General features: G+C 32.7%; 2 protein-coding genes across 5 annotated transcripts; both read right to left on the minus strand.

The window, feature by feature from the left end:
* Nucleotides 1-4,925: 4,925 nt before the first annotated feature.
* LOC145322375 (uncharacterized) lies at nt 4,926-12,191 on the minus strand. Of its 2 annotated transcripts, none has more exons than XM_080164360.1 (9): nt 12,096-12,191; nt 11,488-11,646; nt 9,547-9,622; nt 9,069-9,160; nt 8,725-8,835; nt 7,905-8,015; nt 7,026-7,131; nt 5,874-5,959; nt 4,926-5,297 (listed from the first exon to the last, which is right to left on the minus strand). In XM_080164360.1, exons 1-9 carry the CDS (start codon nt 12,138-12,140, stop codon nt 4,992-4,994), a joined length of 1,092 nt encoding a protein of 363 aa, XP_080020486.1. In that variant the 5' UTR covers nt 12,141-12,191; the 3' UTR covers nt 4,926-4,991. The 2 variants fall into 2 exon arrangements, with proteins under 2 accessions (XP_080020486.1, XP_080020487.1); XM_080164361.1 differs by having other exon boundaries at nt 11,488-11,643; nt 12,096-12,183.
* LOC145322380 (uncharacterized) lies at nt 12,180-16,670 on the minus strand. 3 transcript variants are annotated; one of them, XR_013880643.1, is made up of 5 exons: nt 16,510-16,670; nt 15,942-16,055; nt 15,438-15,654; nt 12,657-13,901; nt 12,180-12,422 (listed from the first exon to the last, which is right to left on the minus strand). XR_013880643.1 is itself a non-coding variant. In XM_080164366.1 (4 exons), the coding sequence occupies exons 1-4, from the start codon at nt 16,621-16,623 to the stop codon at nt 13,735-13,737; spliced, it is 609 nt and encodes a 202-aa protein (XP_080020492.1). In that variant the 5' UTR covers nt 16,624-16,670; the 3' UTR covers nt 12,180-13,734. The 3 variants fall into 3 exon arrangements, 2 of the variants coding, with proteins under 2 accessions (XP_080020492.1, XP_080020491.1); XM_080164366.1 differs by having other exon boundaries at nt 12,180-13,898; XM_080164365.1 differs by having other exon boundaries at nt 12,180-13,901.
* Nucleotides 16,671-16,737: the final 67 nt, after the last annotated feature.

The raw sequence follows: 16,737 nt of genomic DNA on the forward strand, positions 1-16,737 counted from the left end.
TCGTAAATAAATATTAAGAAATTTGAATATTTAGAAAAATAGAAATAGGGAGGTATTTAAGAACGAACGGAGAGGGAAATAAATATCATATTTTTGAAATAGAATTCTTGCCGACGTTAATTAATATTCCCCAATTTCAATATTTTCATGTCTCTAAATTCCCTTTTGATTTTTCTCGAAATACGATACGTTTAGGGTTTGGAATACTTAATATTTTAAATATGTAGTAGACACATCATTGGTTATTTCTGGCATCGTATTATATATAAACAGCTTTCCGCGGATATAAAATGTACAATTATGCCGGAGGCACAGGCTAAAAAACTGGTCTTAATCTTATGATTGTACATTTTTATATTCGTAGAAAACTGGATGTAATACGATGCTAGACATAATTTTTTGGTTTGACTGAGGAGAACCAGCTTTAATCCATCGGATATTAATCGTTTCGAAGAGATACTGGAAAAAACACTGAATTAATTTCCATTTAACGTTCCCCTTACCCCTGATAACAACAGAGAAAAATAAACACTTCAAAATATGAGGGGGGAGGGAAGGAAAAATTAAGCTAAAAAGGGAAAGTAAATTTAAAAGAAAGAAAAATTAAATAGTGAATGTGAAATTAATGAAAAAGAAACAAGAAAACAAATAAAGAACAAGGATGACAACATCCATAAGTAGCGAAGCACAAAAATCGTATATACAAGTAGATTTGAAGTGATTTTTTTAAATTCAAGAATAGATTTATTGGAGAAAATAAACACAAAACCTTGGTTTATTTGTATGATGATGACAGTCAAAGTAAATTACATAAAAGATGCTCATAACAATGAGAAAAATTATTTTGATACTGGTTTGAAAGTTTGAAAATAGGACCAAAAACAATAAAGATATGGGGAAATATGTAAAACATATAAAAATAGCCAAAAACCTGCGAAAAGACAGTTTGACCGCCACGATTGTTTACTTAAAACTACCGGAAATTTATTTTGATATCTATAACTGAAAAAAATCTTGAAAATCGGACCATAAACACCAAAGATATGGAGAAAAATCTGAAAAATAGAAAAAATAGCCTAAAACCTGCAAAAGGCAGTTGGACTGTCATAGTTGTTTCCTGTAATAGACGGGAAATTTGATTTTGATATCTATATCTGAAAGAATTTTGAAAATCGGATCATAAACACCAAAGATATGGAAAAAAATCAAAAAAATATAAAAATAGCCTAAAACCTGCTAAAAAGTGGTCTGACCGCCATCGATGTTTTATAGTTAATTGTGCTCCTTAATGATAGGAATGTTGTCAAAAAGTTTCAGCCTTTTATCATTTATAGGAGCTGAGTAAATCCTATTTCCCCCATAGCGTTACGGACTGACTGACTGACGGACAAAGCGAATTATAGAGTAGCTTCGCTACTAAAAATTATCGATATTGGTTTAGCTTTTTTTCAAAACAACAAGCATGATGTTATTTATAGAAAGCGTTTTAAAAACCGCACTTTCAAATAAATTTTTCTAATTTCTTTCTAGAGATTCGATTATTAATAAATGGGCAGATGGACCATCTAGAAATATTGTCTACTAGCGGCTACGTCCCTAGAGGCCTCTAGGGGCACTTGAGGAGGGGGGAGTCGAATTTGATAACCCAATTTCTTATTTTAGATTTTAAAAGAAAAAATTAAAAAAAATATGTTAGGGGGTGGAAAAAAATCTTTTTTTTTAGGGGGGGGGGGGTGCCCGGTGCACCCCCCCATCATTTTTAATCTTAGTTAAAATATTTGAAATTTTTTTTTGGGGGGGGGTGTCTCAACCTCAAGAAAATAGTTATAAACCTTCCCGGGACCTATGAGAATCTACCCTGTTAAGGAGAACCCGATCAGTTCAGCGGTTAGCAAGATCCTTCGGTACAGACACAAAGATACACAGACAAACATCATGTTACTTTAGTATAAGGATTGTATTAATGTACCTTCAATTGAAGAAACCGGCTTAGCTTTTTAGCACAATAATTGTCATATTTATTGCCTTATTGACAAAATTTACCAGAAAGAAGTTGTATCAACTTTTTTGCTTTTTATTTAAGATAGCTAGCCGGTCCTTTCAGTAAGTAGTAGATGTAAAATTTTTCATAGAATTCAGATATGCAATCGTTTTTTTTGTAGACCTCTTATTTTTTAAGTAATTTAAGTTTTTTAAAAAAATAATTAAGTCGGTTTTAAGGTACTAAAACACAACAAAATAAAAGAAGAAAATGGCCAGTATGAAAAAAAATAGTAAGATCTTTAATTTGACACCTTACTTTTAAAATTCTGTTGAGTAATTATTGAAAAAATCTATTTTTTTAACCTCGGTTTAATAAAAACTTTAGACCTAAATATTTTCTCAAACAGACATAAAAAACATGGGTTCATATATACCTTTAGAATCAGAAAAATATTACGAATCTATTCTAAGCAAAATTGAAAAAGTTTTATAAAACTATAATAAAAAAAATAAGTTTATTTTAAGAATCATAATTTTCGGCTTTAAAGGGTTAGCTTAAACCAAACCTGAAAAAAACCTAAACAAAAGACAATGCAATGTAGCAGATATTTTTTAAACACAAGAAACAATAATGTATTTTTAACTGCATTGTTTTGAAGTTTATAAACAGACTGATGCATATTTGTTCATAATTTTTCATTCTTTACATGTTCTTTAATATCACTATATTTATTGTAGTATCTATTGTATATATTGTATGAACGTTCTCCTTTTTTTCTGGCAATTCTATAGGTTAATTTTATAGATTAAGCTTCCCGATTCGTCAATTTTTGCGATTTGTGATTGGCTAGTTTAGTAGTTACAATTCTTAAAATAACTTTTTTATTTTTTCTATTTTTTATTACAATTTTTTTTAACTTTTTCAATTTTGCTTACAATGGATTCATATTATTTTTCTCATTCTAATGGTATATATGAACCCATATTTTTTATGTCTGTATGAGAAAATATTTAGGTTTAATGTTTTGATTAAACCAAGGTTAAAAAAATAGATTTTTTCAACAATTACTCAACAGAATTTTAAAAGTAAGGTGTCAAATTAAAGATCTTACTATTTTTGTTTATACTGGCTATTTTCTTCTTTTATTTTGTTGCGTTTTAGTACCTTAAAATCGACTTAATTATTTTTTAAAAAAACTTAAATTACTTAAAAAATAAGAGGTCTACAAAAAAACCGATTGCATATCTGAATTCTATGAAAATTTTTACATCTACTACTTACTGAAAGGACCGGCTAGCTATCTTAAATAAAAAGCAAAAAAGTTGATACAACTTCTTTAAAACATTGAGCTAATATATTCAAATATTTAAGAAATCTTGTATTTGCTGCGCTACTGTTTCAACGCATCTTATACTAACAACGAAAAAATTCGAAAAAATCACGAAACCTATACACGTGATTTTCAGCTGTCGTCGGGGGGCAAAACTTATTAGTATTGATGACCTTTTTATCTGCCACCCAAAATTATTTTAGATTTATTTCGCTTATTGGTTTTTAAAACATTATCAGTAAACTAAAGAGTAGCTTTCATTTCAAAGCAATATTGTAGGAGGAATGTTGCAATACACAGGGAAAGGGTGATGAACGAAAAATTAATCTTTCTCCTAATTTAGATTCCTATGTGTGAAATTTTGTGTTCGGTAACTGATAAATAATAAATATACAACTCTTTGTCATTGTATCCTCCCTCCCTGGATGAAAGGGTCTCAATTCAATTCAATTAAAATTAAATGTCAATGACATAGTAACTAATGTAGAAATATTGTATATTAGTCTTCAATAAAAAAATGTAAATAGGCACGACAAAGCAAAATCGATTTTTTGGGGTTTTTAGTTTTTTTTTCCTTTACGTCTAAATTAGTAAAACCAAAAACTCAATTCCATAATCAGTTTGCTCTAGTTCGAATAAAGGTCTTGGATTAAATAATATGTCAATAGTAGCTACGCCCCGAAGCAGGGTTGTAATAAAGGGCGGCGCAAAAGGGTTTAACCCACCCTAACGGGGATTAAGGCACCCTTACACCTTAATGGAATAATTTAGGTAATTTACTTTAAATCGTAATGGCTTGATTCAGGCGGCCTTAAACTGGCCAGTTTCATGCCCCTTATAGTAAAATCCAGTATAAGGCAGAGACAATTCTGCCCAATTTGCCTCTTTGAGCAAGCATCATGAAGCGGGAGCATCCACCCTCCAATTTTAAACTTATTTCTAAACCACGTAGGAACCAGCTTATACCAATAACGAAATTAATTCGGGGAAAAATCACGAAACCTACACTTGTTTTTCCGCTGTTGTTGGGGGGCAACACATCGTAAATTTGACGACCTCTCCATATGCCCAACAAATGTTATTTTGGATTTGTTTCGCTTGTTGGTTATACCTTATTTCTGCGTAGGAACAAATTCTCTTGCAAGCATTCTCTGGACCAATAGGAACTTCATTAAAAAGGAGAACCATAACAGTACAGCGGTTAGCGAGATCTTTTACTACACACACACAGACATCCCCTGTTTATAGCGAGAGCGAGGTAGGTCACGGAAATGTCTTAAACACTCACAAGGAATTTATAAAGCTTCCCTTAAAAGTACAAATAATTCGAACCAGTATTTTCTGATTTTAAGCTTCTGACAAAAGAATGTTTGTTTATGGAGTGATGTATCCTATAATATAAAGTATCAATTTTTTGTCGGAAGCTTAAGTTATCAAAACGTCTGATCCTAAGAGGTCGTACTTTACAGGAAAGCTTTATAAATGTCTTGGTGTGGTTTTGGGCTATGTTTTGACCTCCCCCGAAATCCCCTAGATGCTAGGAGCGAAATAACTAGTCAATAATACACTATACTGATGTAAACACTAGTCAACACAACAACGAGCAACAAGTAAACAAAATAACAAAATTTATTCACTTCATGAGAGTTACAAAAAAATCAATCATTAAATCCTCTTTCAAATGCCAGGAATAATTCTTCCCTTCTTTATCAGCTTCTTCGTCTTTTTCTCTTTCTTGTCCTTCTTTCTCTTAGCAAGATTCTCGTTTCTCTTGGCAATCTTTTCTTTTTCCTTTTCTTTAACCTTCTCTTCCCTGGATGTCCATTCTTTAGTAGATTTCTTCTTGGCACCCTCGCGACGACGAATAGTCTTCTGTAGGAGCTCGATGTTATCCTTGACCTTGACACCACTGGCCTTGTTTATGGCGTTCTCCCAGGCCATCTTCTCCTCAACACGGTGGACCTTGTCAGTCTTGCCGGCCTCCTACAAGCAAAAGTGGTGTTGTATGAAAGTCATTTAAATAGCGAAGTTTCTAAATAGTTTGGGGTCCCGTCCTTCGTTTGTAACTCAGTGATAAGGTAGCATAACATTTAGAGGATTTTTAATATTTTTTTAGGTAAAAAAGCAAAGATCACTTTATGTGTGAAGGGTTGTTATTACCAACATAGTGCGGCAAATAGTAAGTTTTTGGACAGTTTTACTATATTAAAACAGACGGCAATCTTTTTTGAAAAGCCATCGCTTTTAATGTTTACAAAAAAAGTTTATGTATTGGTCATCATATAATGAACAGACTCGGAGCAGTAATATAATAGTTATTTATCGCATCGTATTAATAACAGCTTACCGCAGATATTAAAATGATTTTTTTTAGATTAAAACCAGTTTTGTTAGACTAGAGTTTCTGAAGCCCAAGGCTAACAAAACTGGTATTAATTTTAATATTAGGTAAAAATTGTCTGAAAAATCGAGACTAAACCTGATTTTTCCGTATGGCTGAGAACCGGTTCTAATCCAGCAGATATGAATCAAATCCGAAGCAATAATGAAATGACTTACCTTCCATTCTCTCAACTTTTCTTTCTTCTTCTGTAACTTGGCCAGGGCTTTCTTGGGGTCAAGGTGCTTCTTCTTCGGCATTTTCACTAGAATTAAAACAAGGATGACAACCTCCATAAGTAGCGAGGCACTATAAATTCCTGAATAGACGGAAATATAAAAAGCACAGCAGATGTTAATGGGTCACAAATCTGGAATATATATTTTTATAATCACGCAACCTTTATTTGGAGCTTGATTGACAGAACATATGACAAAGTTTGCTTTATACTGAATGCATGTTGGTATAGGTACATTCACCAATAAAAATGATCTGCCTATCTGGAATAGTAGCCGAGATAGTCACATACTGTTACCCCACGGCATTAAGGACGGACAGGCAAAATGAATTATATATAGAGTATCCTCGCCAAAGATATGTTACATAAAACCTTGCATAACTTATAACAGGGGTGTATATTCTACATGGGATCCCCTGCTCAGGGGGGGGGGGGGGAATAAAAAAAGAGTGGTTGGAGGGAAAAAAATGTAAAAATTAAGAAAACTGAAAACAATTTTTCCATTCCCCCCCCCCCTTGGTAAAAAAAAACTAAAAAATGTGTGGTAGGAGGGATAAAATAAATAAAATATAGAGTTCTTTAAATATTTTTCCATTTTCCCCCTACTTGGTGAGAAAAAACTAGGGGGGGGGGGGGATAAAAAATTTTGTAGCAGGGGAAAAAAAATCTTGTGCAGAATATACACCCCTGACTTATAATTAAGGACAAAACATCAATTTCGATTAAAAATAAAGATCAATTTCACCCTATGCGTTCATTTTTATGAAAGCTTTAGTCTTAAGTTATATCACTATAACCCTTATGCTTCATATACAATGAGTATTGATTTCTTTACTAACATGGGTATGTTTCTTGATTGTTATAGTATCCAGGGATAAGACAATGGACGATAAATGGATGTACATCAACAATGATAATATCCTTTCTGTAGATTAAAATAAGCTGTTGAAACGTTAGGACACTAGACTTAATGAACCAAACAATCAAAATTTTAAAGAAGTCCCCAAAGTTAAGCTAACGAATATGAATACTTTGGGGACTAGTGTGAACAACAGCCCTATGTCCCCCCCCCTTCCTGAATAGTTATCCATACCTTCATTAGGATCATCAAAAGCAAGCTTAGAATAAACAATTTTTCTTTCCTCCTTCTCTTCCTTGGGTTCAACAACCTCTTCATCTTCTTCGGGATTATTAAATTCCTTCACGTCAAGAATGAAGGATTCAATAAATGTTACAGAGTACATGAACAAGAATTGGATCATGGAAAGAAAACGATGTAGTGGGTTTCGTCGCATTTTCACAGAAGCTTTTGTTAGATTATTTTAGGCTAGGTGAATGCTATTGATTGCCCCGCAGGGTTAGAGCTTCACACAGGGGCTAGAAATGGGAGAAAAGATACTGAGAAAATACGACGAAATCCGCTACTTCGTTTTCTTCCCATGATCCGAATTGTTTTCATACAAAGAGAGAGATGAGGGATGTTATTTAAAGCTAAAAAATAACTATATAGTTGCTTAGAAGATCAAATAAAATGAATCTTTTGACTTTTCAAAGCATTTGATGTTACTTAAATAAGGATAAAACGTAAGTCAAATTAAATGACAGAAATTAAATCTAATCTTAATGGTAAAAAATAAGATTGTGATTCCTAATATCTACTTATCGGTTTAAAGAAAGCTATATATGATTTTTTTGCTTTCAAGAATGTTTTTTTTTTAATTTTAAGAGTGATAATCAATTTGTATTACGGGATCTTTAAGTAGCTCACTCCCTACCTTTATTTATTTTGCAAAAAAAAGGGTATATGTAATGACGAAAATAGCAAAAAAAAAAAGTCCAAGAAAAATAACATATATCAGCCAATTTTTTGTCTTTACTAAATTTAGTACCAACGGAACCAAAATTATAAGAAAGAAACCATAAAAAGAGGGGGGGGGGGAATAATTGTTATTGAATATTCTTTATATCCTGCCTTCTTATCCCGCATGCCTGCCGCCTCCATCTGTTTTCTCTTGCGGTACTCCTCTCTCTCCTTCTTCCTCCATTCACGTTTCTCTGCCTTCGTGTACTTGCTTGTTCTTTGCTAATAATGGACAAAATTATAACATATTTAATCCTTATATAATATAAATGTATTAGGATGTCTGTATATTAGGATCTCGCAACTAATGGAACGATATCGTAAATGCCCCACAATTTTTTTTCTTATTTAAACTAAAATAGAAGTTAAAGGGTCGACTTAACCCCCCACCCCCTCTCATCAGGTCAGGTGGCCTTACTATACGCTACGGTTAACCTTTATTGATCGGCTCCTGTGTAGGCACAATTTTGACGTGAAAAAAATGAATTAAGATTTCAAATCCCGACAGCGGTACCAGGATTTAACGGTAGCAAATTTGACTCAATTAGCTTAGAAACACCCCATTCTCCGTCTACTTCAATCCAGGGGTGTATATTCTGCACAAAATTTATTTTTTTCCCCTGCTACAAAATTTTTTTTTCCCCCCCCTAGATTTTTCTTTAAAAGTAGTGGGGGAAATAGAAAAATATCTAAAGAACTCTTTATTTATTTTATCCCTCCTACCACACATTTTTTTAGTTTTTTTAACCAAGGAGGGGGGCGAAATGGAAAAAATGTTTTCAGTTTTCTTAATTTTTACATTTTTTTCCCCTCCAACCACTTATTTTTTATTCCACCCCCCCCCCCCCTGAGCCGGGGATCCCATGCAGAATATACACCCCTGCTTCAATCTCTGCACATTTCCATTTAAAGAATAAAAATGTAGACCTACCCCATCAGGTAATTTTCCTTCTCTAATTCTGGCTTCCTCCAACTTCTTCTGATATCTTTCCCTGAGCTCTGCGTGGCTCTTGGCTCGATCCTCTGCAGTAACAAACAGTTCCTAAAAGAACAGGATTAATCACAAAACCACGTGGTATTTTTTATTCTAGTGGTTGATGGTCAAACGGCCTAAAATAATAAAACGTGAAGTAGTTTAGATATGAGTTGTCAGCTATTATGAGGTCCAACATTTTAAGCCAAGCAATGACCGATAGTGTAAAAAAAAACTTTGGAAACCAGTATAATTTACAGTCCAATGTATCCTCCCTATTTAATGCAAACTGATCTTGTTACCTTTTTAGATCTTGTTGGATCTAATGAAACCCCATCCTCATCATCTGTGGCGTCACTATCATCCTCAAGCAGTTCATGATGTTTGCGTTTCACTAAACAAAAAAATAATTTGGGTATCTAGGTTTGGATCAGTAACTAAGTAACAGGATATTTGTCTGTATGTAGCTTAAAATCTCGCTATCTGCTGGACCGAAATGATTTTGAATTACAGATAAGCTTTTAATAGGTCCAGGGAAGGTTGTTCAACTTTTTGGGGGAGGGTACCAACAACCTCCCAAGAAAAATCGCCCCTAGAAAAATACGACTACCCCTCTGCCAATCTCGATGTAGCTTAATATCTCGCTAACCGCTTGACCGATAGGGTCTTCCTTTAAGCAGCTTTTATAGGTCCAGGGAATGTTTATAATATTTTGGGAGAGTATACCTCGTGTTTAGATATTTTCAAGTCTCGTCTGCAAGTAATGCATATAATTTTTACCTTTTTTTATTTCACTGTTTGATTTAACTGGTAGTGAAACCAATGATATCAAGGAGTCAATATACACCCTGTCAGCCTTAATAATAAAATTAATTACAATAAATAAAAGAACCCACGATCGTTGCTAAACGCTTGGCGCACCCGCTCCGCCGGGAAAGTGATAGGTTCGAATTTCGGGCCGACACCACGTCGTAACTAAAGACGTTCAAAATGGTTCCTACTACTGCTATGTCTGGTGCGCGACATAAATAGTAAGAGTAGGGGGAATGCCTTTGCCCCAAAACAGGCGCAACTCACTACCATGCACAGTTAGGACTACTTCTCAGACAAAGATCGTGCAATCAAATGGTTGGTTGCCTGATGGATGTTACTTAACCTAATATCCTTGGGTGTTAGAGTATCACATCCCATTAAATGAGGATGATGCTCTGGATTCCCTAGATGATCACTTAAAATCGAAGGAGAATCCCGCCCTTACGAGGCAATGGTAAAAAAAATTACAATAAATCAGAGCAAGGCAAACAAATTAAATATTGATGAAATCAATTACCAGGATAATATATTCAAAACTTTCTTTTTTTGAATTCTAAATATTTATAAAGCTGAAGCATATTTGTTTCAATAAGATCGCACTTCAAGACTCTTTTATGAAGATTGAAGATAATACGTCTTATTATTCACTCTTTAATTGACCACTTAAAAATCAAGTAATTGGGATTATTATCATTTTACAATTTTACATATTATCGAAAAGTTATAATATAAATACAGCATGACCCTCGAAAAAGTATTTTTAAGCATCTGCAGCCTATATTTCTCAATAAAATATTAAAAGATTCATATGTACTTGTTCTCTATAATTTTCTACATCAAAGGATATCAAAATATTTTTTTTACATCAATTAACAGCCGAGATTTTTAAAGCCAAAGTTTGGGAAAAGTGCTTGAGAAACTGGATATTGCTAAATATTTCTTAGTTTTTATTAGTATATTACTTTTTATCAACCAGTTAAAAAACAAATAAGAAAGAAGAGCAAGTTTACAATTGATACATTTTTTATTGCATTAAAAAACGTTACTGTTACATATAAAAAACTACTTTTCAAATTTTACTGAATACATTTTTCTTATAACCATTTTCCCTCAAATCTTATAATATCTCCCACTTATTAATATGACCTTAAATAAACCCCTCCCCAATTTATGCTCATTACCGGAAGATTAGCGCAACCTTTACCAATAAATTCACGCCCACTCATCAAATTAATCTAAGACACATAAAAATCATTTAAATTGTTAAATGTTTAATAAAAGTTTGTAGCTGTAACTTTTTGGTTTTTTAACTTATTTTGATAAAATAAAAAGTGTTTGATTTCTGTTTATGTAAACTTTCAATTTGCTACTATTTTTTATAGGATTTCTTTCTGTAAGTGTGTTTTTGCAATTTACACTAATCTAAAAATGCCTTTTAGAGCAAGTGAAAAAAGTGCTTTCAGCATGAAATAAATTTCTTGGAAACATCTTTATATAAGTTTTATAAAAAGTATTGAAATTATGAGGAAAACACGTCATTTCACTTTAAAAAAACATTTTTCTTGAAAAGTTACTTTTTCCTCAGCCACTTTTTCAAAACTTTGGCTCTAAAAATCTCAGCTGTTAATTGATGTAAAAAAAATATTTTTATATCTACTTATGTGGAAATCTACAGAGAACAAGGACATATACATTTTTTGATAATTCATTGAGAAATATGGGCTGCAGATGCTTAAAAATACTTTTTCGAGGGTCATGCTGTATGTTGAAAGTGAACTTAAGAACATAATTAAAAGTATTATTGCTTGGTGACTCAGTTACTGAATTAAATTAATAAATCTTTGTTTTAGCGTACCTGCAGTTCTATTAAGCCACACTGCAAAATTAAGTATATAAAGTTTGTCTTACCTCTAATCTTTTCTTGAGATTTCCAGGATGATTTATATCCTCAGTACCGGATTTATCATTGGGATCTGTTTTAAGTTTCTTTGTAGGTGATTCAACTGTTTCTGGTTGGGGCTCTGTGGTTTCAACATCTGATTTTACATTTTCTTTGTTCTCCACCTTCTTCGGAAGCAAAGGGTTAAGTAAAAGGACAAAATTCGCGTTTGGATAAAAAAAAAGGCAGGGGTGTATATTCTGCAAATTAGTCCCGGCTGAGTGGGTGGGTGGGTGGGGGGGGGGGGGGGGGGGGGTAAAAAAAATAAAAATATGTGGTTGGGGGAAAAAATGTTTTTAAAAAAGAGAACTAAAGCATTTTTTCTATTTTTCTCCCCTCTTTGGAGAAAAAAAAAACTTAAAAATGTAAAATAAACAAGTTGAGGCATGGACTTAAGATTTATCAACGGATGTCATGTAATACATGCAAAGAAAAGGATAGGTATATCTTTAAAGGAATTTGAATTAACATGAACAGGAACATGGGCTTTATTGAACATGTGTCCAGTATCTAAAAGTTAAAAATATTATTGGTAGCTCATATGAAGGCATTTTTTGTCCATTTATTTAACTCAAACCTGTTTAGACTTTTTCTTCTTCTTGGTTACATCTATTTCTGCCATTTTTAACAAGGGATTAAAGGTATACCTACTATAGATTGATTTTCTCTGAAATTATTTGGAATACACATTATCTAGAATTTTAATTAAATTACTGTGAATATTACAAGCAATTTTTGTTATAACCAAAAATACATTTCAAAATTCAAATGAAGGAGGAGCACATTTATCAGTGTTACAATTATCGAGGCAATCAAATGACACTTAAATATAGAAAGAAATGTAACTATCCTTTAACATATAGCCTAGTTATTATAAAAAATCCACTGTTATTTTTATTAAAGCCTATATTTTTTTTTTACAAACTCTCTTGTATCTAGGTATTTAGTGTCATATAATCATTTTCGTAATTTTGAAAAAATGTTAAAAAAAATGACCTCCCTCTTTTAAAATGTAAACTATTTTATTTTTGTATGAAAAAGTCAAAAATAAAACTATTACAAATTGCTTTTTCCTGATTAAATCTAATTGAATAAAGAAACTTAGAAAAATAAATAAAAAAGAAAATCTAAAAACTACTTAAAAGATGTAAAAATTGAGATTGTTTCTGTTTGTTTTTTTATGAATGCCATTTAGTTATTTCGTTTATTCCATAGATTTAAAATAATATAAAATCCTTTTTAAAGATTGGTCATAATATCAAACCTAATCTTTTTAGCAGTAGTAGATCTTAAATCATTTTAGTTTATGAAATAAACATAGTGATCCAGTAGTATGTAAAAGGAGTAGTTCCATAAAAAGGATTCGACATCTTCATCTTTTGTTACTGAAAACTACATAATAAAAATATATTTTCTATTGCTTATTTCTACTCCTGGCCAAAGTATCTAAACATGTTAAAATACTTTCCATGGAACTATACCTTAGTGATTGGTTAATTCTATTTTGATTGTCAAAAAATGACAACACACAAAGATATTTAAATTAGAGGCTTATCAGTAGCGCAGCTACTCTATAAGAAGAGTATGTCCGTCACTACATATGTTGTTATTTTATACAATACATACTTTAATATGTGCACATGTATGTATATATAATATACAAAAAGCAACTTAGAAATTAAGTTTTCATGCTTTGAGAGTAAAAGTCACTTCGAAAAGACTAACGTTGATATGAAAATATTCACATATACAATGAAATATAAAAAGCCTCAGCAAAAATCATTTTAAGAATATAGGTATACCAAGTATCTCATTAAGAAAGGCATACCTAACTTTACTTGGTAAGAATCAGGTTAATTATGGACGTATTAAGAATATTTTGCTCTGTGGTTATATTTTCCATTACTTACTTTTATTTTATTATTTTTGGTAATGCATCTATTAGCTTAAATTAAAAATGTCACACACACTTAATACATATTTTACAATACCAATAACCTACAAATTAAGAAATTTGCAATAAACTAACATTTTATATTTAAACTTGCTAGGTATCTCTAAAAAGTTATATTTTTATAATATTGCAATATTTTAATTTACTAAAACTAATTGAGAATTTTCAAAAAAAAATACATAACAAGTCTTATAATAGAGATTAATCAGTGTTTATGTAAGAAAAACACAAAAAAATGAAAGCATTTTCAATTGTCCAAAAATTAAGCTGTAGTTTCAGCGGCTGCTTCACCCTCCGGTTTGGCGGCCTCTTCGGTGGCAGCTGGTGTCTCGGCAGCTGCAGCTTCAGGAGCGGCTGGGGTCTCTGCAGCGGCTGCAGGCTCGGCCTCTGTGGTATCCATTGCTTCTTCGCTAGGTGCTGCACTTTCTTCTTAATATTAGTCAATTTTTTACAAATGATGTGCATTAGGTGAAAAGAAAGCATTTCTTTGGACTAAGAACGCCCAAGCTTTTCATTTGTTGGAAAGATGGGGGAGGGGGGGTTATTACCTCTTTACCATTCCCCCTTGAGCTATTTATGAAATAGGTTTTAAAGATGATGGTTTACCATAAGTAAAAACTCTAAAAAAAGCCAAACAAGCAAAGCTACAAATAAAAATAAAATGACAGAAATAAACAAAAGCTTTTATGAAAACATGAACAGTGTTGTATATTCTGCACAGGATACCCTGCTAAAGGGGGGGGGGGGGAGGAGGGAATAAAAATGGGGAAAAAATTAGGAGTTCTGAGCTGGATCTTTAAATCGTTTTTATAGTGCGCTGAATCGGGGCGATTCAGAGGTGAACCGTAGGTGCGCTGGTGGTTAGCCACAGCGCGCCTATAAAACATTGATATTTAAAAGATTTTCGGCGCGGTGTTGTTAAATCGCTTGCGACACTCAATAAAATATCGATCCGCGCCAGTACAACTTTATTACATAAGCCGTGTCAGTAAGGCATTTTATGTAAAATTCCGTGTCAGCATGGTATTTTATATAAAACATTAATGTATAATTTATTTTAAAATAACTATAAAAATGTTTTCACGATAGTTTTGCAATAAAATATTTAAGTAATTAAAAAAAATGTTTATTTATTAAATAAATCACCCCGATTTAAACCGGCAATGACACTCGGTGAGTGGCATTGCCGCGCAAGTACTGCGCCACTGGGTGCGCCAAATCGCCACTGCAAATTCGATTTAAAGATTGGTATTTAATAATTTGATGGCGCGCCGAATGAATCGCCCCGGTTTAAATCACCTATAAACGATTTAAAGATCCAGCTCTGAAAACATTTTTACCATTTTTTAAAACTAGAAAAATATGTGGGAGGGGTAAAAATGAATAAAATAAGGAGCACTAAAATTATCATTCCACTTTTCTTCTTTTTCTGTGGAAAAAACTAGGGATGGGAAAATTTTTTATGATTTGAAGCAGGTGAAAAAAGGATCTTGTGCAGAATATACACCCCTGAACATAAAGTAGCAATTTTCAATCAAAACTTAGAAATATTTTGTGACTCGTAAAGCAAATTCTTTTTTTCTTGAAATATACATTCTCCCATCATCAGTAGCAATTTTTACTAAAACAATGGCTAGCATTCAGTTAAGAAAGGGTTTAATAAGTCAAATATGAAGTCGTTAATATTAGAATATTGTAGGTAGTATATAACTTTTTAAAATCTTGCAATTTTACTCAAAGTCGACAAATAATACTATGGTTTTTCAATTACCTATCTAAATTTCAATTCTAATTTTATCTATAATTTTATCTTTGGCTAAACTTGTAAAATTAACTTAACATCTAATAGAATAAAAACTCTCAAAAATCTACCTACAGGATTAAAAGTATTTTATTTTAAATGTTAATCTCGTCTGTATAGTGCTAAACTTCTTGAACTTACATACTATATTGTCGTGTTTTTACCTTTGGCGGATTCCTCAGGAGCAGCAGCAGCAGCAGCTGGTGCTGGTTCTTCAACAGCTGCCTTCTCTTCTGTGGTAGCGGGCGCAGCGGCGGCTGATGGTTCAGTTGCCTCAGGGGCAGCTGGGGTTTCACTGGCAGCTGCTGGGGCCGGGACTGATGATTCCAGAGATTTCACCTTAGATTCAAGCTCCTTCTTTTCGGCCTCAAGATCTTCGATCTAAAGATAAGATGAACAATAACTTAACTTGACCTTAAGGACAAGCCAAAGACCGGTTTACGGCCATGGACCTAAATCCCTTTTGTGATAAACAAAACGACACCTTCTGTAGATTAGATTTGGTGGTCAAGCATTGAGATTCTGCTATTTAGTTATATCAATCAATAAAGATCTATAAAAAGTACATAAAAAACAGGTTTATACCATGGATGAGAAATGTGTTTAAACTTTACATACAAATAAACTTTGAGTTGAATGTCAACTCCCTGCATAAAATAATAACTTACCTTCTTCTTAAGCTTATCCACCTCAGCTTTAAGATTTTCGATGGTAGCTTTATCATCACCTCCACTAACTGACTTCTTCAAATAGGTCAGGGCATCATCAGGCTTCTGGGGCTCCTAACATAATAGATAATTTATTATTAGAAGCGCAGCTACTATATAACTAAAGCGGTTCCCGTATAAATGTAAGTCCGTCAAAGAATAGGACGAATAAGTTATGATCTTATTTTTATTTAGAAGTTTTAAACTATAATACAGTTTATTTCTAAAAATCACATCTTAATAGTGATTTACAGACAACGCCCTTATATTTAAGGGCACTGTGTCTGTATTCGAGGATTTTTTAAAGATAACTAAAAAAACATCCAAAGTCTTAAATCTAAACATGAAATAGCCTATGATCGTCCCGGTACCTAGTAACCTATGTCAAGCTTCCCTAAAATGAAGAACTCAATCGGTACCGTAGTTTTTAAATATTGAGGTTCAGACATAAAAAAAACTTACTGTATGGTAGCCAAAAATTTATGCGTTTTAGTAACTATTATTCATATATTTTGGCGGGTTTTCTCACCTCATAAAGAGAAACCAGAGACTTGGTGAGCAGGTCTAGTACGCCAGCCTTCTCCAGGTACTTCCTGAACTCCTCCTTCTTGGTGTCCAGAGGAACCTTGGCTGTGCTGTTCATTGTGTTTTAGGAGATGACTAAAGAATCTGAAATTTTTTCATGATTTGATTTCTTATCATAATTCAAATAATTTTAGTATTTTTTATCCAAGCATTATCTTGTCTCTTATTATTG

This window comes from Acartia tonsa, chromosome 6 (assembly GCF_053477335.1).
Source record: "Acartia tonsa isolate MP-2025a chromosome 6, ASM5347733v1, whole genome shotgun sequence".
Taxonomy (NCBI): domain Eukaryota; kingdom Metazoa; phylum Arthropoda; class Copepoda; order Calanoida; family Acartiidae; genus Acartia; species Acartia tonsa.

Bases quoted from the DNA above. Each gene is read 5' to 3' on its own strand.
- LOC145322375 (XM_080164360.1), bottom strand. From the start codon at position 12,140: ATGGCAGAAATAGATGTAACCAAGAAGAAGAAAAAGTCTAAACAG. The intron at 9,161-9,546 runs GTAAAAATTATA...TTTTTTGTTTAG, and splicing joins AAACAGTGAAATAAAAAAAG to TGAAACGCAAACATCATGAA. The intron at 8,836-9,068 runs GTAACAAGATCA...CTGTTCTTTTAG, and splicing joins ATCCAACAAGATCTAAAAAG to GAACTGTTTGTTACTGCAGA.
- LOC145322380 (XM_080164365.1), bottom strand. From the start codon at position 16,623: ATGAACAGCACAGCCAAGGTTCCTCTGGACACCAAGAAGGAGGAGTTC. The intron at 16,056-16,509 runs GTGAGAAAACCC...CTATTATGTTAG, and splicing joins CTCTGGTTTCTCTTTATGAG to GAGCCCCAGAAGCCTGATGA. The intron at 15,655-15,941 runs GTAAGTTATTAT...TCTTATCTTTAG, and splicing joins TGGATAAGCTTAAGAAGAAG to ATCGAAGATCTTGAGGCCGA.